General features: G+C 38.4%; 1 protein-coding gene across 5 annotated transcripts in view; it reads left to right on the top strand.

The window, feature by feature from the left end:
• The window catches only part of alcama (activated leukocyte cell adhesion molecule a), a 67,619-nt gene that overhangs the window by 42,116 nt on the left and 4,326 nt on the right, over nucleotides 1-21,177 (top strand). For 2 of the 5 annotated variants that reach the window (XM_069539685.1, XM_069539689.1), the window contains exons 3-15: nucleotides 404-623; nucleotides 1,472-1,536; nucleotides 4,881-4,968; nucleotides 5,964-6,134; nucleotides 6,701-6,825; nucleotides 7,180-7,312; nucleotides 12,961-13,073; nucleotides 13,645-13,768; nucleotides 14,092-14,213; nucleotides 14,865-14,994; nucleotides 17,606-17,632; nucleotides 19,128-19,242; nucleotides 19,711-19,830. In XM_069539685.1, the coding sequence (XP_069395786.1) occupies nucleotides 404-623; nucleotides 1,472-1,536; nucleotides 4,881-4,968; nucleotides 5,964-6,134; nucleotides 6,701-6,825; nucleotides 7,180-7,312; nucleotides 12,961-13,073; nucleotides 13,645-13,768; nucleotides 14,092-14,213; nucleotides 14,865-14,994; nucleotides 17,606-17,632; nucleotides 19,128-19,242; nucleotides 19,711-19,795 (1,518 nt within the window). In that variant the 3' untranslated portion in view covers nucleotides 19,796-19,830. The remainder of the gene's footprint in view (nucleotides 1-403; nucleotides 624-1,471; nucleotides 1,537-4,880; nucleotides 4,969-5,963; nucleotides 6,135-6,700; nucleotides 6,826-7,179; nucleotides 7,313-12,960; nucleotides 13,074-13,644; nucleotides 13,769-14,091; nucleotides 14,214-14,864; nucleotides 14,995-17,605; nucleotides 17,633-19,127; nucleotides 19,243-19,710; nucleotides 19,831-21,177) is intronic. The other 3 variants (XM_069539686.1, XM_069539687.1, XM_069539688.1) reach the window with 3 other exon arrangements.

A 21,177-nucleotide genomic window follows, 5' to 3' on the forward strand; every position in this document is an offset into this window, starting at 1 on the left:
GTGGCTGCAGGTAGAGCCAACACTGTGTAATTTATGGTAAAGGTAAATATGTATCCTCATAATCCAAAGTGTAATTAGACAGAATCAATCATATCATTTTATAATATATATAGTTGTTATAGTAATATGTATAGTTGGATTTGGCCAAATTATCTACACAAAAAAGGCACTTTGATGACATTTCACTAAGATCAGGAAAGATGAGACAAGATCATGTTTTAGCTCTTAATTTGTTCACTGTAAGACATACTATTGAAGTTTGTTGATTGACAGGTTAAATATTGTGTCACTCTGTTTTTAGTAAACTGTAATAATAGCGGAGAAATGAGAAACAGTCATTCACATTTACAGAATCGGTGGACCTTTGTGTCATCTGTGTCTTCCCTGTGACCTCATGTTTTAGGAAAAAGACGATGGCACTCCTGGTGATCTGTTGATCAAACAAGCCCGCAATGATCAGGCTACAGTTCAAGCCACAGATGATTATGCCCGGCGGGTCAGCATAGATGAAAAGTCCAACCTGCTCATCACCCAGGCCTCACTTAAAGACCAGAAGACCTTCACCTGCATGATTGTGTCAGACACCAACCTCATGGAGTTCCCTGTCTCTGTTGTTGTTTACAGTACGTATACAATTCATACAGCACACTATAGAGTTTATTCCCAGGATTTCTCTTACTAGTCTATTGTATTTCTGTTTTATTTTCATTGATATATTTAAGTAAAAATAATTGATTGACATGGTCATAATCACATTTTTTCAGTATTTTATCAATTGGTCTTATACTGATCATTGGTCTTACAGGGCAAATATTTAATCCTCTTCAAATAAATGAACTCGTGCAGGTTGATTCGTTGAATGGAGAACAATTCATGTTGTGTATATTGCCACGTTACAAGCATGTTTGGTGTTATGAAGTCATTTATGTAAACAGAAAACCATTAATATTCCCAAATAATTAACATTTCCTTGCTTATTTTGTTGCAATTTAGTTAACTGCCAGGTTAGTTTAAATAACATCAAAAGTCAATGTTATCCATTGTTTTTTGTCCTTCTGTTCCATTCTGTGGTTTAGGATATATGATTCTGAATCCAAATTTCACTCCCTAAAACTGGCCACGTATCACTTGCTAATGGGCTTTGCGAACCCAGCCATGAAATAGGACATGAAGAGAATAGCTCAATAGGCCTTAGAGAGTGTATTATGTTGTAGTTAACAGGGGACAGGTTGAAATTATATCCTATAGCTTGAATTTTAACAACCCAATAAATTTGCAGCTAAGCACTAACTTGGGCTACAGTATCTACTCACCAGCTGCTGAACAATGTCAGTGAAGTGTTTGTTTGTTCTCACTGTGCCCCCAGCTCCGTACATAAGGGCAGACATTTTCCATATATAAATGAAGAAAAGGAGGAAATACATTTTACAGTGCAAATCTGAAACCTATTTCTCTGCATTTGTGTTTCCAGAGAAACCCTCATCCGTTCAGATTATGGACAAGGCTGAAGTACTTCAGAGGGACAAAACAACAACGGTAAGATTCACTGCAGCCTTTACATTGTAGTGTTCTGTACAGTCGACTGAAGCACACACGTGTGTAATGAAAAGATTAATGTCCTGTAATTCTATGTGCTTAAAGGGAATGTTTATCCAGTCAAGGAACTGAGAGATTTCTGTTGTAGTGGAATATTGCTCCACATGTCACATGAAAGCCAGCTGAGAGTGTTGCATGAGTTAGCTCTATGGTCCAGGGCTGCAGGGGCACACAGGAAACTCACATGTTTTATAGTTTACAAAGTTCAAGCAGCCCAAGGCAAAAGGACATCAAGTGAAAAAAATAAATGATGATTGAAGATTTTACACTTTTGAAAGTGCAGATCGTATTTATGTTACATGCATGGTCATCAAGGGCGCCTGGTTATGATTTATACTGGGGTAGCAATTGTCAAAGGGAGTCCTCCCCCATTAAAATATTTCTTGCAATCTCTACACCACCTAAACGGCACTGGTCTAGATTAGGTAGATTGAGGCTTTGGAAGCCAATATGTAACTGAGTAGATCAGCAAATGTAATGATTAAGTCTGTTTTATTGCTGACATCATATTAATGCCAATATTATGCTGTGCAATACGGTAGCAGGTTGCTGGCTGCTAAGCCATTGTTTTTATAAATACAATTGTCGAAATAACATATCACAAAATGATTTAGATACTTAAACCTGGTTAAACAATGCTGCTACTCTGAATACTCACAAGGTGTCTGCAAAGTCTAACAACTACAACAATGTATAAACAGTTTGGATGGATGAAATGCTAGTGGTGCTATGGCTGCTGGGGTTGTAATGTTAGAAACAGTAATGAGTAATCTTAATTTCAAAAGCAGATCAGTTTTAATGCACAGCCAGAGGTTGACTTTTTCACCTCAAGTGGGTTTCTTTAGTGGAGGACCAGACCTCACTGTGAAATCACACTTCTGAGAAATATATATATATATATATATTTATATGTTTGGTTACATTATACAGTATATTTGGCACAAAAATCACGGTTCGGTGCGTACCTCAGTTTTGAGGTCACGGTTCGCTACATTTTTTGTACAGTAGAAAAAAGGAACAGAAAACATTACACAGATATTTTTAATTTATTTTTATTCAACCCTGGTTAACTATGGCTGTCTTTCTTACCTAAGTAATTTTTACAAAGGTAAAATAACAAAATAAACACTTTAGTAAACAAAATATCCATTAAGGTTCAGCATGTAGAAAATTAACTGTACTTTATCTGCACTGTTATTGTATTTTGTGATTATCATTATTAAATGTATTTTCATTCTTTTCTTCAAAAAAATGTACTTGGGTTTGATGCCCTGTTGGCACTAACAATGTCTCTGCTGTGGAGAACACTCTTACTCCATGGGGGAATGTTTATTAAGGGCTGGTGTGACTTGCTAGCTCAAGTGCCGGCGAGTGGGAACTTTGTAATGGGGCTCGATTACCTTCAGTGTGTGTTTGAACCCTGCGTTTTCAACAACAGAGAATGGTCGCATGTCCGCTGCTATAAAAACACCTATGTCGCTCATGTTGCTTTACAAGCGGCAGCTTTAGTGCCAAGTGGAGCTGAGTTTGCACTGAACTCAGGTGATGCCATTTCAAATGAGTCGGCATATTCCATGTGCTACCAGCTACATATTGGATAGCAGTTGCGCAATGTCTGCTTTTGTATGATCCACTTTTCTTTGTCCGTCGTCATTATACTGACTGTGAAAGTGAAGTGTTCCCCAACAGCGGACTAGAATGAAGAGGGAGGGTCTTCACACACACTGTTTTTCTGCAGTCACTATGACCATGAGCCGACCGCACATCTTGTCCTTCGCTAAAGGTGTCCCCTCGAATTTGAGACCCGTATGCGCACAAATAATTTCTGCATGTGGACTCGCTGAAATTGTTCGGTACATGTGCGTACCGAACCAAAAGGCCCATACCAGAAAGTTTTGGTTCGGATACATGTATAGTTGCTCCCATAGTGTGTGTGTGTGTGTATATAGTTTTATATATACATATATATATCAAGTGAGTTAATCCTTGACAAGTGTGCCAAATGTAAAAGGTTTCCTTGATGGCTCTCCAGAAATATCATCTAAGCATTTTTACAGCGCATGCAGCATATACACATTAAGTATGGAATGGATCAAGTGATAACTGCTCCCTCTATTGGTATTCCCACCAATTCAGGTGACAGACAGGCAGAGTTGTAGGGAATAAGAGTGAGAAAAAAACATGGGATTGGAGGAGAGGGATTTTGAGACTCAAGGGGAATTCCAAAGTGTCATTTTTGGCGGTGGTGAATGCAAAAAGCTTGACCTGTCTCATATTAATTTGCTTGCATGTGTCCAACTGTAATAATGCTATATAACGATGCACAAATTAGACACATTGACTTGTTTTTTCACTTCAACAAAAAAGAATGCAAATCTTGTTTGTTTATTCAAAGCACTACATTCCACAGCAACTTTCTTTTCTTGACAGTCACCATGATGCTTGTCAGTGATGACGCTACACAACAAGTTTGTTAAATTTTTTCTATTTATGTTTCACGTGGGCTGTGTATGGTCCCGTGGTCTGACGTTGCTGCCTTAAAATCTATATTGAGGAGTTTTTAAATAAAAAGCGGTGCTCATAAAGAAACTGCACACATGAATGAATTACGCCTCTAAAAAAGGTTTGTGCTTCCACTGTATGACCATTCTGCTTCTTGAAATAGGTCATGTTTATTGAGAGATGCAGGCTGTACTATAGGAAGTGAAACTAGGATTTACCAGAGAAAGAATGTTCTTGTGACTCACTTCCTATCTGGTTCACACACAGCATATCTCTGCTACCTTCGCTGACCTTCAATCCTGCAGATACAGGAATGAGAAAGGGAGACATTGTGCTTGTGAATACAACAAGTAATTCATTCATAAATTAGATAGTTGTTTAACTAATCCAACATTCTCCTGCTGAGTTTGGAAGGTAGGCATTATACACAAATAAAAGTTATCTGACATTGGTTTTACAGTGAAGCGGATGTGTTCTGATATTATTGTGCAATTTTTATTCCACAATTATTCTTGCCAGGGGGAAATTGTGTTGGTAAAAATATTTACAAATCTGTCCACACTGAAACCAAGGATAGTGTTATATTGATGTATTCTTATCCATTTTCAATTCAAGATAAAGACATACATATAAGAGATTTAATAACAACAGTTTATCATTTTTCAGTTAATAAATAACAAGCATCATCACATCACCTTGCATTTGCCTCATAGCATTTTCAATTAAATGACAAAACAGCCTTTACATGTTAATGTTTAGTTCACTTTTTATGTTTTGCTCAGGTGGGAACATGTGTGGCGACAGATGCGAACCCTGCAGCTATGATTACATGGAAAAAGAATGGACAGCCCTTGGTAGCTGATGGGAAAGGTAAGATATCTTGTTGACACACAGAGAAACTACCCAACAGTCACATATACAGAATTCTGTCATACAGAGATTCCTCTGGGAAACAAGTGTTTATGTGCAGTGACAGAAGAGTAAGTGTTGTCAAAGTGTTGTCTATTTAACAAGATAATAGCTTAAACCATAGACAATAGAAATCCATTGTTTTCTGGTGTTGACCTGAAACTGAAAATTTTCAAATCATATTTATAGTGATAAACAATTATCAAGGCTATCTGTATTATCACATTATTGATACTGAAGTACTAGAAGTAATAGTTACTATAAGTGCTACTCATAGATGCACTGTGTGTATGAATGTGTGTGTGAATGGGTGAATGGCAAACTGTAGTGTAAAGTGCTTTGAGTGGTTTTAAACGAGAAAAGCGCTATATAAATACAACCATTTACCATTTTATACAAATAAAATATAACTGAATAAACCTGTAGCTCTGACACCACCTGCCACTCCGTCCACCACATGTTTAGAACAAGATTGAAATGTGTAACCAACCGATTAATCCCTACAGGCAGTAGTGGACTGCTGCTGAGGAATTTAACATGAAGAACAAAAGTAAATAAAAATATGAGTGTTTGGTTGAAAAGCTCAGAAAAAGCCAAGTGCTGCAAATAGTGGATGTGGATCTAGCAGCAGTAACTACAGACAACAGAGACGAGAAGCAGAGTGGGTCAAGGACCATATCTTCTAATGAGACCATTACTAACACCAGACTGGTCTTACAGCAGTAATAGGCAGAAGACAACAGGAAGCAAGACTGAATTTTTTTGCAAGACAGCTTTTCTATTCTGCTCTGGTTTAAAACAGATATTTGAATGCACTACTTTAATTTACTTCTACTCAGTCTATGTGATCACTTTAGATCTACAGAATTTTTTATGACAGAAAGTGAAGGAAGAAAAAGTCACTTAAACTTAGAAGTCTGTGCATGTTTATCATCAGCCTGTCTTTGCCTATACAGCCACTGTTATCACACCGAGCATGAAGCTGGATCCAGCCACAGGCCTTTCCACCACCTCCTCCATGCTTCAGTATGTAGCCACCAAGGAGGATGTTGGCGCAGTGTTTGCCTGTGTGTCCACACATGAGCTGACCAATCAAGAGACGGACCTGGAACCTTTCCCCATCCACTGTTAGTGAAATAAAATGCAGTCCACAACTGTATGCATCTTATAACAAATGTGTTGGTTAGTTTGGCTAGTGGCTTAATTGTTTGACTGAGAGATGTTTATTTTTATTTTATCACTTGTAGGTGCTAAATACACAAAATGTCTCAACATCAGAGTGCATGTTTGTGATCAGGCAATGTATTTATTTTCTAGGCATTTCTGTTTATATAACAAAATATTGGAGTAGGAAATAGATCTTTATACAATTACAAAGACTGTTTTTGTACATTACACCTGATTCATTCCTGCAGCTACCTGCATTCACAAACACAAACACACACACACACACTTGATACAATAAAGATACAACTGAGCCCTGTGTATGTATGCATGGGGAGCTTGTTAGCGGGACAGTCTACACATTTGGCTCATGATGAAAGATGATTTGATTGTTACAGATAAATAAATAAACTTAAAGTAAACACTACTTGGTAGTTGAATTGATCTGGTGTGAAGGTGACATGTGATTGACTCATGCTTCCCTTTATCATCTTCTCTTTTCCCCTCAATTGATCACTAAACCTCTCAGACCCATCAGAGAAGGTTAGCCTCCAAATTATGTCCAAGAGGCCCATTGTAGAAGGAGATAATGTGACGCTGAAGTGTCACGCTGATGGCAACCCTCCACCCAGCTCCTTCTTCTTCCATATCAAGGTCAGTCAGAGGCCATACATCAGCTGAGTACTCAGGCATTTGTTTACCCCACATTGTGACCACGCATTACCATAAATATTAATGTCTTCTGAAATTGGCTTGAAAACTTCAACTTAGTGATGATATTTGATAGCTGAGTCTTTGAGTTATTGCTATGTGATTTGAAAGTCTTTAATCTGACTTAAGGTGAAAACAATTTTTCAAGTGATTAATTGGACCTCTCCATTGCATTCTTTCTCTAAGAAATGGCTCCTGTCTTCCTTTTTTCTCATTTCCTGATATTCTATTAGAATGACAGAAGCTAATGGCACCTCTCTCTTCTCCATGCTCCCCATTGTCTTATCTCTCCCCCAGGGCAAGAAAATACTGGTGGAAAATTCGGACACCTACATTTTGTCTGACATCAGCAGAGAGGCTAAAGGTGATTACCAATGCTCCCTGACTGACAATGAGAAACTGGAGGCCTCCCAAAGCATCGATGTTGGCTGTGAGTACTCATGACATATGCAGTGACTTAGCATACTGAAGCACAACACTGTTGCATTCCAGTTAAAACCTCTAGCTGCTGTCCTGGCTTTGCCTTGAGTCAACAAATGGCTACATCTCTAAAACTCGCCCATGTTCCTTCCACCTTGATTGAAATTTCTTACAAGAAATTTCCATTCACCGTAAATAAAGGCATGGCAGAGTGGCAAAGCATGGAGTGCCAGACAGGGAAGAGGAGAACTAATTAGAAATTTATGAGCAAAAGGGACAAGGTTTTTGGGTGGTAATTCATTTCTGGCAACTGCTAAGCTGTTTCCCTTCACCAGCACACCCTCAAGTAATTCCTCCCTGTTTACCAGGTGTATGTTTCTGAGTCTTCAGAACAAATGTGCCCTATGATGCCCCATGTCATACAAAAACAAGCTTGACACATTTTCCCTTCTCTGTCCCATATCGCAGTTTCAGTGCATTTTTTTTTTTTAAATTGTATCTTTATTTGGAGTGAATAGGAAAGTTCAATCACGTGCCATCAATAGAAAAGATAAGAACAAGTGACGTTCCAGTTTTGATTGTTTGAGTACAGAGATTGTGCAAAATCAGCCAATGGGGTATATGAGTCCAAAACATGTACAATCACATATCATGGGTCAGACTTTGTTTGACCATTCGGATCCCATTCTCATCTAATAACATATACTTCGTAAGATTTATGCCAGAGTAGCATCGGTGGAAACAGGGTTATTCTCTTAAGCCATGAGCCACATTGTCTCCAGTATGGCATAGTTGCGTCTTTATACCTCTCCTGATACGGAGTCTTGAAAAATCTAATGATATTCTTCCAGCAATGTTCTCGCCAGTCCATAGAGCTGGATGTTGTCCACTGGAAGGACCATATATTGCCCCAAGCCTCTTCAGAAATCTCAATCCCTGATTCCCTTTCCCATCTATCTCTAATGTATAAAGTTTTAGTTTTGTTGGCATTGGAAAGAGCTGTGTACAGCCTCGAAATGGATTTAGAACGGATCATGGCGTTTTTTTCAGAATGTTGTGGAATTCTGATTCAACATCTGAAAAGTCAGTTAATTTTCAATTAATGGTCAATATAGGAGCGTAGTTGCAGGTATCTATGGAATTCGATCCTTGCTAAGCCATGCTTGTCCCGTAAGGCATCGAAGCTGTTCACAGTGTCTCCATGAGTAAGTGATATGAATGCCATGAGACCCTTCATTGTTCATAATTAAAAGCTGGAGTCATGTCTATTAGGAGTAAAATCTGAATCATAGGCAAACCATCTGAATATTCTCAACATGCATTTGACATATCTTAAGGAAATAATTCAATCTTAGTCTGTCTAGCTATATATCAGAATCTGTTGTGCATGAGAGTGACAGTCGTGCTTGGAAATGTAATCCAACTAACACATCAATTGAATTGTGTGGGAAAGGCTCTAGAGAAAGTGAAACAACATTTCAGTCAGACAACTGAAGTTCAACCGTTTACTGCGGTAGTAGAACATAGTTTGTGTTTCGTGTCTAGGCTCTGACTCAATCACTCCCCCGATATGATTACACAGATATGATGGGAGTGACTAGCAAATATTTGTAACCCCGCCTGAGCCTACAGGTGGATGCTGGGGTGGTGGAGGTCTGTTTAAATAGGCTGCCTAATAAGGTGGGTGTGTATAATAGATGATTGTGGAGAATAAGGTATGTCACATGATGTGTGTCACATGATTGGAGCAGCGCAGCTCAAGTTGGCTGCCTAAACTAGCTCGCAAGGTTAGCTCCATTAGTGGAATTCATCCAATTGGAAGGTCATTTATTATTTTCACCAGTGCTGTTTCGGTGCTGTGTCCCTTTCTAAAACCAGACGGAAGTTGGTCGTGTATATGATTCATAAGTAGGAATTCCTCCAACTATTTAGATATGGCCTTTTCTATAATTTTGCTAAGGAAAGGCAGGTTGGAAATGGGTCTGTAGTTGTTTAGCATAGAGAAATCAAGATTTGTTTTTTAAGGTGCTTTACCAGAGCTGTTTTAAGTGCATCTGGAAAGATACCTTTTTCTAGTGAGCAATTTAAAATGTCTAAAAGATCGAAAATGATTGACCAGGTGATTGTTATGCTGATGAATTTGATGATACTCAATTATATCTATCCGTTGCACCAGGTGACTCTGATACTCCAAACCAAGTTATAAATTTCCTCTTAAGAGAGGAAAAATGGATGAACAAGATAAAACAGAAAATCTCGTAATTGGTACTGATGGTCAGAGACAAAACATTATTAGCAAACCAGGAAGTCTTGCACAACACAACAAATTAAAGGTAGATAACTTGGGTGTTACACTTGTCTCAGAACTAGATTTTAATTCACACATAAACAATGTCACAAAGATTGCCTTGTATCATTTAAGAAACCTTGCAAGAGTAAGACGCCTGGATTATTGTAATGCAGTATATTCAGGATTGATCGACTACAAGCCAAGGTTATTATAGTTTTGAAATTTTCATTAGTTTTCATTTTTATTTAATTTTTCAGTTTGCTGTTTTATTTCAGTTTAGTTTTAGTTAGTTCAACAAGCGATTTTGTAGTTTTAGTTTAGTTTTTATTTTGAGGAATCGACTAGTTTCAGTTTAGTTTCTATTTAGTTTTAGTCTTAGTTTTAGTCTTTCCGGGTATTAATAGAAAGCTTCGACTTGTAGAAGCTGAAAAAGGATGAAACAACGTGTGACACCAAATATGGTTTATCAAGTCCTTTAATTTCATTCTTTAACCATCACCTGCAGGACAGGCAGTAATCGATGGAGAAAACGAAAACGAAGCTGAATTTATCTGCAATTCAGTTTAGTTTTAGTTAGTTTTGCATTGTTCATTGTAGTTTTTATGTAGTTTTAGTTTTCTTTGTAATTGTAGTTTTTATTTTTATTTCAGTTAACTAAATTATTTTTTCATTGCTAGTTTTAGGTTTAGTCTTAGTTTTCGTTAACTATAATAACCCTGCTACAAGCAGCCAGGGTTTTAATGAGAAATAGGGAAAGAGATCACATTCCTCTTTATTGCGTCTTTACACTGGCTTCCAGTATCACTGAGGGTTGTTTTAAAATTATTTTGCTGATTTTTAAGTCTCTTAATTGTACAGCAGCCTCATACATATGTGACTGTTTATTGGACTATGTACATCTCAGAAGGTTTTTTTTTCCAGTTAATGTTTTTTTTTCTCTCCACAGTCGCGAAGGTGCTGCTCATTGTGGGAAGTGTTGGGTTTCTGTATATATATTTTTTTTTTTTTTTTTTGGGGCTGCTACTGTAGATTACACAGTACATTTGGGAAGTTACCTGTAGAGTAATATGATTCATGGAGGAGTTTCCATTATTCTGTTCTCATACAAACACCAACATTAAACCAAGTCTGTTGTGTTTCCACCAGGAACACACCAGACGTTTCAAAAGTAAAAACTTCTTGTTGATTTTGACTTGAGGGGAAAGGAAATAGATCACTTTATGATTTCTAACACACTGACCTTTCAAGTAAACCACTTTGGTAAAAGACAAACATACCTATAGCCTTCAGAATGGTACCTTATCCTCTGCTGTGTCATACTAGTGTAAATGAAAGTTTGAGACTGTAACCACAAGCACGGTGCAACATTCAGGTATTTCCCCAAACAAAAGCCCCTGACCTGGCAGGAGATACCCCACTGACCTCATACTCTGTCCACTGACCCTCTGTCTGTTACTCATGTTGGGTGGGACCTTTAACTTTTATTTGCCACACATCTGAGTGGGTAGCTCTCCACATTAATAAGGCTCAGTCAACACACGTTTATGAGACTGATGGGTAGAGAGCTAGTTCACGGGCAGACAGCCTGAAATTCCTTCCTCATTCCATCACAGTGCTGAATGACATAGGTTATTTTGTTGTCGAGCAGGGAATGCCAGCACTGACAGCGATTCTTTCAAACACAATACTTACCGAGTCTCCACTTCTTTAGAAACCTGTTTTTTTTTCCTCTCAGATATTTTTATTGAATTTTACATGTGTCACATCACATATACATACATGCTCATTCATTGTACATTTTTCAGATTGTGGGAAGCCACACCTACAACTAGCCACACCTACAAACCATGATTCCTGAGGAGTATTATTCCTGGAGTGTTGTAGGGAACTGCTGGAAGTCAACTATTGAGTTGCAAGATAAATAAATAATAAAAATAAAAATAACATAAGTAAATAAACAAAAAAACAGGAGGAATAGATAAATAAATAAAGGTAAATAAGTAGAAGAAGGCAAATTTAGACATTGACTGATGCAGACACTGTAGAAAAAGCAAAGAAACAGACAAAAAGCAAAACAAAGGAAAGGAAAGAGGAACTAGACAGCGCCCTTCCTTCCCTCTGATAAAGTTTGTTTGGGGAGTCGGAATGGATTCTAACCCAGCTGGGCCTCGTGTGACCACTCCACCACCCTCCTGTGGCATAGCCTTGCCTCAGCTTCCTGAACTGTCTCCTCTGCCATCCACTTCCTGCTGGTCCTCACTTGGATCCCTGCGTTGGCGACCATTGGATCACTTTAGTGACTGTGCTGCATCACTTCGCTGGCTCTTGTTGCCTTGAATTCTTCCTCCAAAGATTTGAAGGGCAGTTGCAGTTTGTTGTGTCTGTAGAGTGTGATGCTGCTCAGGCTCTTTGGCAAGCCTTTCTTTTCCTCCTCTTCGAACTGTTCAGCATCGATGGCTTATAGCTTCCCATCTGCCTCTCCCTTCACCGTTCCCTCCAGAATTTAGTCAACATCATCATCAAACTGTTTCCAAAGTGCAGTCATGTTAGCTGCAGGCCATTTGATCGACTGGGGTGCTCATCATCCCCCCCTCTTGGGCACCCCGGGGGTGTTTTTTCCTAGGGTTTATTGTAGCTTTGTTGAGGAGTCATCACAGAAAACACAGATTGGGTTGCTAGCCCATTCTGCCCTTTACAATACACATGAGAAATAATAATTTAGCAGCCTGCGCCATCCTGGCAGTTTTCTGCAGATCTGATCCTGTATACGTTGGTAATACCTCCCACTTCCATGATGAGAAGAATTCATCTGTGGCACTAAGGAATGGAGAATGAGCTACAAAGAAAAATGACCAAACTGTGATTCAAGGTTACACCTTAAAGCTTGGAGACTTTCAAATAAGACTGCACTCAAATGTCAAAGGAAAATCCAGGCATATTAAGTTAAAAGATAATTATTAAATGTCAAATCTGTTTGTTTTTTGTCAATTAACAGTTTTTTTGCTATGTTGCATGAAGGAAACCTTGTAGGTCTTGAGAAAGGAGACATAAGAGCTGAGCCTTCAAGGTTAAAGCATTGTGTTTGTTGCCCTAATTAGTAGCAGCAAGATAGATGGACACTTTGCTTACATTCCATCCATTTGTCCCACCTTCCTGAACATATTATCTCTTACAAAATATGTTTGAAGCCATTTTCAGACAGTTATCTAATAGGATAAAATCATTAAGTAATGATACTGTGTATCCAAAAGGATTCCCATTCACCACAACAACTAACTGAGGGGGAGGCTGTGAACATATTGCAACTGAAGTGGTTGGTGGAGGCAACAAACTATAATGTCATAATTCTTGTTCTTTCTTGTTTTCAGACCTTGACCTGAGTCTGAGTCCCACTGGAAAGGTTATGAAGAGAGTAGGGGACACCTTGTCTGTGAAGATGGAGAAGAGCAACTCAGGGGATGCCAAAGTGTCTTGGACAAAGGTAAAGGGTGCTATGGTTGGGTTGTGTGAAACACGTTTCAGTAAAACATAGGAAATGAAAGAGTTTGCAGGACTGTCTTGTCGCCTCTTGAGCCAGTAATAAAACTTGACAGCGAAATCTCACCACTGTGAATAGTAGTCAGTGATAATTAGTTTTTCCTTCAACTCCTCTGGAGCTCAATGGTAGTGTCAAACCTGTAATTTTACACTTGGAGTCTGAAAGATAGCTATAAACAAAGGCAGGAATCCTAGTAAAATTGTTAATATATGGAGTAAATGTAATGCGTAACATTTAAATAAAACATATAGAAAGTGCCTGGATTATTGTAGCAGTAAAGTAGTATACACTGCAGATAAAAAAAAAACAAGGATGAAACACTGGACATTAGATTAGAAGAGTGTCTTTGTCATGTTGATGCAGAAATTTCAGCAGCCTCATATAATGGTAGCCATAGAAAAGAGATGAATAGATGAGTCTAACATTTGGCATTCATGGATTTATAGGATGTCCTTGTCAAGGGCCAGTGTGTTGCTGTTGTATCTCCATTGCTGACATTGTGTCTGGTTTTCAGAATGGAAAGACAGTGAAAGAGCCGGAGTTTAACAAGTTGACCTATGCTGATGCAGGAGTGTACTTATGTGAGGTTTCCATGAGCGGCCTCACACGACGTCAGAGCTTTGAGCTGGTAGTAGAAGGTGGGTGTATGTGTTTTTCTCTGTCTCCTCTGTTGGCTGAAATAGTAAAACATATTGCTCTTATGTTTACAGTAATAGCACAATCTTCTCTTTTTCAAAGATGTAATAAAACTTGAATTATTTAAAAAAGAGCATTACAATAAGTTGAGGCATAGACTGACCCGACAAAGTGCATTGAATAGTCAAAATCGGCGGTGGCTCTGTGCTCCTGGATGCACCTATTTTTCTAGAGCTCATAACATTTTGCAAACCCACATACATCACATTACATATTTGTTTGTGATAAAATGTTATGTCATAAGTAAATAATGTGTTTACATCAGGGAAGCCTGTGATCACCAGTCTAACCAAACACCGTGCTGATGATGCCGAACACAAAGTTCTGACCTGCGAGGCTGAGGGAGTACCAGAACCCAGCTTCCAATGGAATGTCAATAACACCAACGTAAGTGTTGAAGGCAAGTGTGTGTGTGTGTGTGTGTGTGTGTGTGTGAGAGAGGTTTTCATTCATCATTTAAGACTGTGTGCATAGGGCAGAAATGATTTAGCAGATGATCTTTTCTGCTCTTGAAGCAACTTAATTGTCCTGCAGGTAAACACTTGTAGCAGCAACATTCAGTTTAATTCAATTCAGTTCAATTTGGGTTTCATCAAATCACAAAATATAAAATCTCCTGGCACTATGTGTATTAAGGCTGAGAACTTACAATATTGTAGAGTTGACATTTGTAGTATTTTTCTCCCATTATGTCTTCCCAGCTTGTCATAGTTTACCAACTAGTAGGATCAAAATGTCGATAATGTGCGCACAAATTAGAGACATGCATATTTTTCCAAATAATTATATTTACCAGAAATTATTATTTTATGTCATAATAATAATTCAATTCAATTCAATTCAATTTTATTTGTATAGCGCCAAATCATAATATACATAATCTCAAGGCACTTTAAATAGAAGGTCAAGACCTTACAATCGTATTAATATAGAGAAACCCAACAGTTCCCACAATGAGCAGCACTTTGGTGACTGTAGAGGAAAAACTTCCTCTAATAATCTTGTATTTCCGTGAATGTCTCTTTGTTGTTCCACCAGGAGGAGAGCGTTTATATCGATGGCAAGGCCACCCATAAAATCACTGTGATCCCAAAGGTGAACCTGACTGTCAGCTGCACTGTCAGCAACAAGCTGGGATTTAACGTCATGACCATCAATGTTTCCTCTGGTAAGATAATTCTTGTATGCAAGTTGGTCGGTTGGTTTTTGTGGAGGTGAAGGGGCGGAGAGAGCACCTTCACCTGCACCACTGAGGATCAATCAGCACAGGTGAGAGCTGTTAGCTGATTGATCCTCAGACTTTAAAAGGAGGCAGCAGAGCTGCCTCAAGAGAACGCACAGAAAAGGCACTGAGAGACACACGCTCAAGAGAGGACACTCAGAGGAACGCTCTGAGAAACGCACAGCACACTGAGGACACACACTGGGGGGGAGAGACTTGGTTAAGCCAAAGGTCCAGCAGAAAGTGCTGGACCATATAAGTTACTTGTTTCGTGTACGTTTAAGTTTGATTAATAAATGATGCTAAACAAGCAATGGTTAGCCTGGTTTGTCTCTGGCTGGCGTGAGGGGAACCCCGTGGCATGGTCGACTGCCACAGTTTTATTTTTCTATTTGTGGGAAATGTAGTCAAGTCATGTCATGTTAAGAAATATTTATTATCCCCAAAAGCAATTTGCTTTACAGCCAGCAGTCAGTGCAAGACAAAAACAGACAACCAATAAATACAATGCAAATAATACAAAATAAAATTGTAAAAATCACAAAGACTCATTTAAAAGGCTGATGGCATCAGGGTCAAATAAGTTTTTAAACCTGTTCAACCTGCATTTAGGCTATAAGAATCTATGACCAGAGGGAAGCAACACAAACTCCCTCGACAGTAGATGACTCAGATAGGGGAATAGTGACTTATAAAGATGAGGAAGGTCAGCCAGAGAGGAAAAATCATTCAAGTTAAAGTCAAACTTTACTCAGGATTCCCCCATTAGATGGATGCACATGTTGACCACTTCTACCTCAGTTTATTCAGCAGCTCAGCAAACAAGCTGCTGGTGTCTTGATGATTGAATTGCTGCCAGTGTAACTTAACAGGGATCATACGAGCAGCCTTAATTAGTGGAGCCTTGTTTTAATAGTGACTACTCATTGTGACACTTCACTTCTGATTCTACAAAAAGAGACATTACATTTTAGAACATCTAAAGAGAGAAAACACCAAAGCAAAGACTTCTTGAAATTAAAGGCCACACAAGCTACTTAGGTGACAATCAAATTCTTTTTTTTATGGTCATCCAAGGAGATAAGGTAAAACTTTTAAGAGTCGCACAGTGAGAATCAGTTATTTTCCAGTTTAAATTAACAGGGTATAGCAAAGTAAATAAGAGTTACAACATTTAGGCGTTGTGTTATGAGATTTATGTTCAAGGATATATAAAAACATTTAAATTGTAGCTGCAAGGAGGCATGACATTTCTGTAAAATATAGAGGAAAATAACATATATGATTTTGATTAATGAATAGACCAAATATTAAATATATGAAGTATTAGGTGTGATTGACATTGACATTTAGAATTGTTTATCTGATGTGAAACCGCTGAGTTCAATGTTTTTGTCCAATCACGTTGTGGTGCAATGTGTGGTTTTAGAACAGTTGGTCTGATGATGATGATGATGAACGGATTTTTGCAGCTTTATACCTATGCTTTATACCCATGAAGTTGTTTGAAAACTTGTGATACTGGTTTTCTTTCCTTTATTTGTAGAATACATAAAATTTGACTATACATGATTATAATTCTCTAATTAATAAATAACCATTACACTCCAACAGTAATTGGTTCAGATGAAATGTGGTGCCTGCTGTGCATAATTCCATTCACAATTGATTTTGTTTAATTTATGAGTAAAAAGACGAAGTAAAGATAAGTGGCAAGTGACATTAAGGTAATTTATTCATATAGGATAAGTGAATGCACACTGACTAAAGAACCAATTTATGGATTCTATTTAAACAGGTTTGAACAGGTTTAAGCTTTATGGTAAATAGTGCGGTAGTTTTGTGTAAACACACAAAGAGTCTGCTATTAAAGGCACTATCTTTTTGGATGTGAAGAGACTTGAAGTTGTTTTTTCCTTTTTTGAAACACTGTATAACCCTTTGTTTCCTTTCCTACAATGGTTTAAACCTATTATCAACATTGTCATTTGCAGAATGTGCTGATGTAGAACTTTTATTTAAATGTGTGCAGGGAAACCAATTATACTAAATCCTTACACTTTACCTACTATAGAGACTGGGATGAGGAAAAGAAACAAAAACAAAAAGGAGTATGTAATGAAAGGCCAGAGCTGTCAAACACTAAGCTAACACTGAATGCCAATGTGGTATCATTTCATTTCACGCATACATGCTGTTCCATTGCTGTTCCTCCTCATTCTTTCTTTCTGTCTTTGATAATCCTTCTTTTGTCTTCTCTCCTCCTTCCTTACTTCCTTGTTTGGCTGGATTTATTATTTGTTGGGGTTCTAAACCTGTCTTGCTATTTTTTCACCTACAGTTTCAGAGCCAATGTATACTTGGTATACGATTGATGAGCAAAGTAAATTGTTGCTTTTAGTAACTGTATTAGTGTTTTCTTTCAGAAAGACATTTGATTTCATCTTGTCAGGCTGTACCTGGCAGAATCATTGCAGAATCCAGTATGACAAACAGAAAATGTGTGTTTTGTTTGTCTTTTATTTTTGATTTCTAATTTATTTATGTTTGATTTCAGTTTTTAAGGAGGACAGGGAAGATAAAGGTAAGATTTTGTTTTTCTTTGCCCCTTTATTTCTTTTTTGATAATGTTGATACATAATCTGACAATGAACACTATCACTTTCTGCTCTTGCATTAACTGACCCATATTCATCACTTCACAAGCAGACGAGACTGTGTCTGATCATGCACCCTCATCTTATCTTATATCTTCATAATGTGTCTTCAAACAGGCTCACTCGTGCAGAGGAAATCTCAGAGGCTGATTAGACAAATGAGAGTGTCTGATTATTATTAACCCACTACAGATGGTATTGTTAAAAGATGAAAACACAGTCATACCGATGTATGTGCCACAGTTACTGTCAGCATCAGAACTACAAATTGACTGTGGATGTCGGACTCCAATTCATTCATTGAATCAATTGGGAGTGTATGATAATATTTAGTAAGTTACTGAGGTGTGTGGGTTTAAGAAGCATCTTCAGTAAGTGTCAGGCCCAAGAAAAGAGGCAGGACAGGATCCCTAAATGAATGGAAGCATTCTCAGCTATGGTAAGGAGCTCTAACCCTAACACCATGAAACGATGTGCATGAGAAAATAATGAGCATAAGAAGAAGAAGCACAATCATATGCTTTGAGAAGTTATTGAGCAGAGGATTCAGATGGGGAAAGACTGGTAGCCTGGCTTGTTTGCCAGTGGAGACTTATTCATTTAGTTATAGTCTACAACAAAAGGCCTAATGCACTCAATAAGCTCACAGGTTTCATTAAAGCCCATGCAGCAGCTGACAACGTACATCACTTGTTGCACATCATTCAGCAAGCGGGTAGTTTAGATTCCACTTGCACATTAGATGCATGTGATACATTTGAACTAGGGATGCAGTTCATTAATCTAAGTCTTATAGCAAACCCCTTGGAAATAGGCTGCATATTAGCTCCCCTCAGTTTTCCAGTAATCGACAGGGCTGCCTCTTTTCTCTGCTACTTTTGGCCCTCTCATTCTCACAGTCATACATTTTCTCTCCATGTGTCTGACACACTGATATAATCCTGTTCTTTTGATGGAACACACACAAGACATCATCTCCTCCAAAATATCCAATGTTTTTCTGTCAGCTGCTGATGATCTTACTTCCCTGGAATATAAACAAAGTTCCACTGGTTGTTTTAAAGTGATTTTTAATGTTATTATAGTAAAGACAACACACTGCTTTGCTGTAAGCACAGGACAATGAAAGAAAGTGTTGTTTGATTAAGAATCAGCCAATGAGTGTGTTTCTGGAGTATATGTTGTGCAGAGGTGGTTAGACTTGAGCTTTCTGGGGTGTCACCCATGCTAAAATGTTGGTATGGAGCATCTCATGCATCATAATAATCTACTGAGGACATGTGCTGTTCTCTTCACAGCTATGTTGAGTCAGTATTTCAATTAACTCCTTAAGGTTCTCTGTTCGAACACTGTCTAAGTGTGTGTGTGTGTGTGTGTGTGTTGCTCCTGCAACTTAAGTGGGTTGTTGCTTTCTGTTTTCAGCCCCTCAGGAGGATTCAGACGACCAAGCAAAGCTCATAGTGGGTGTTGTAGCAGGGCTCCTCATAGCTGCTGCAGTAGTTGGACTCATCTACTGGCTCTACGTGAAGAATTCAAGGTATACAAAAACAACACAGGAGTGAGCACTAGTGTGTACATTTGCATTTTACATTTCAACTTAACATCCCTGCTCCACATTTCAAACAGGGGAAACCAGAATCGTAACCTAAATGCAGAATTTAGAATATTAGCCAGCGGGAGGGAGGTCAAGGGCTATAGCCACAGCAACTCTGAAAATAGACTGAACAAGCACTCCTGTCTGCACTAAAATGATGACACGTGTCACAGAAGTGATAAGCTGCTGTGGGTGTAGTACCAGGCGGGAGGTTTTCAGAGCACGTAGCAGAGGGAGAATCGACAGAAGCGGATGCAAGTCCAGAGGAGAGAGTGGGAGCGTGGCATGTATATATTGACTATACAAGTCTTCGGCTTGCTGTTGGCTAACTGACTGTGCTGTCTGCAGCAGAGTTAGAAAGTCATTCTATATCAGAAGTATATAACACTTGCAGTTCTGTATTCACCACAGGCAAGGAAGCTGGAAAACTGGTGAGAAGGAGCTGGGGACCTCTGAGGAGAACAAGAAACTAGAGGAAAACAATCACAACGTTTAAAAGATGCTCAGTCTGTACTTTGTGGGATGAAAGAAGTAAGAATTTACACACAAATACTGGCAGTCCAATTCAAGTGCAGTTTTGAAATTATTTATTTAATTATAATTCCAGTTTATTGCAACTTGTCTTAATTTTGAAGGTTTTGTTACCTCTTTCCTATCCGTACTTGCAATCTCACAATGTGGATTGTAAAAAAAAGTCAGGAGGGCCAATACATATGAGCGGTGAGATACTTAGACAAACAGACAGGTTTGTCAAACATCTTTGGAAGAAAAACAAAGGTGACCGACTTGCTGCTTCAAATGTAACCTCAAACAATCCTCTGTAATGAGGGTGTCCTCATGTTTTGAACCTCTGATCTTTTGGTTTAGATAAGTGGTTTTGTACACTTTTGACTTGTCACCTGTGACACAGAAATATGTTAACTTAGGAAATCCTTGTGTATTAACAGGCTTTTACAAATTCAAAATGTATGTCTCTGATCAATGTGGATGAGCAAAAAAAGGAGACAAATATCGCTTTCTAATTGACAAAATTCCAGCTGTTCAATGACAAAATAGACATTTAAATTCAAATTATAATATTTAAATCGAAGTGCGATATGAACAATAGAAAATTTGAAATAACCTTTGTTGTGTTTTCAGTGTTTCCCACTGAATTATCTAGACTGCCATATTCTAATTTGTTACACCTTGGGATGTCATGATACCAAATATTTAGTAGTTTATACCATACCAATTTCCATGAGTCTCGATACCAATTTACGATACCACAGCAAAAACAAAACATTGAATCCATCTTACTTTAACACACTCTATAAAAATCTGTCTGCAGGAGCACACGTGTGTTTCTTCTCGTCTCTGTCGCTCTTTTTAAATACATAAATACTACATAGCGAACCAAACAAACTCAAAGCAAATCCTAAGCACTGCACTGTTCTCAAGAACCTCTGACCAGTGATGGTGTCCACCTTTAAAAAAGTGAGTGCAGGCCAGCGGGGGAGGAACGAGGAGGGAAGACTTGTGGTGTGCACCTATCCCGAAGTAGAGGCGGCAGCTGCCCTTAAGCTGGGTTGGTATTGGTAACTGCACTACTGTGAAGGAGTAACGTGACGGTTTTAGAATTTTTCAATTGACCTGGTACTGAAGTATTGGTTCAAGTGACATCCCTAGTCACACCACAGTTTCATAAAAAAAAATTGCACTTCCTATATTAACATAAGAGATCTTTGAGTTAGTGTTTTGCTCTGTTGATTCCTTGTTGAGCTGTCTGCAGCACTATTAGCCTTGCTCTCGCTCGGTGTCTTGCACTCCCACACTTACAAAGTTGCACCGTCTACACAGACAGTCAGACCTCATAATTTCAGCTGCAGCTACCTGCGT

Source organism: Paralichthys olivaceus, chromosome 15, assembly GCF_024713975.1.
Source record: "Paralichthys olivaceus isolate ysfri-2021 chromosome 15, ASM2471397v2, whole genome shotgun sequence".
Taxonomy (NCBI): Eukaryota; Metazoa; Chordata; class Actinopteri; order Pleuronectiformes; family Paralichthyidae; genus Paralichthys; species Paralichthys olivaceus.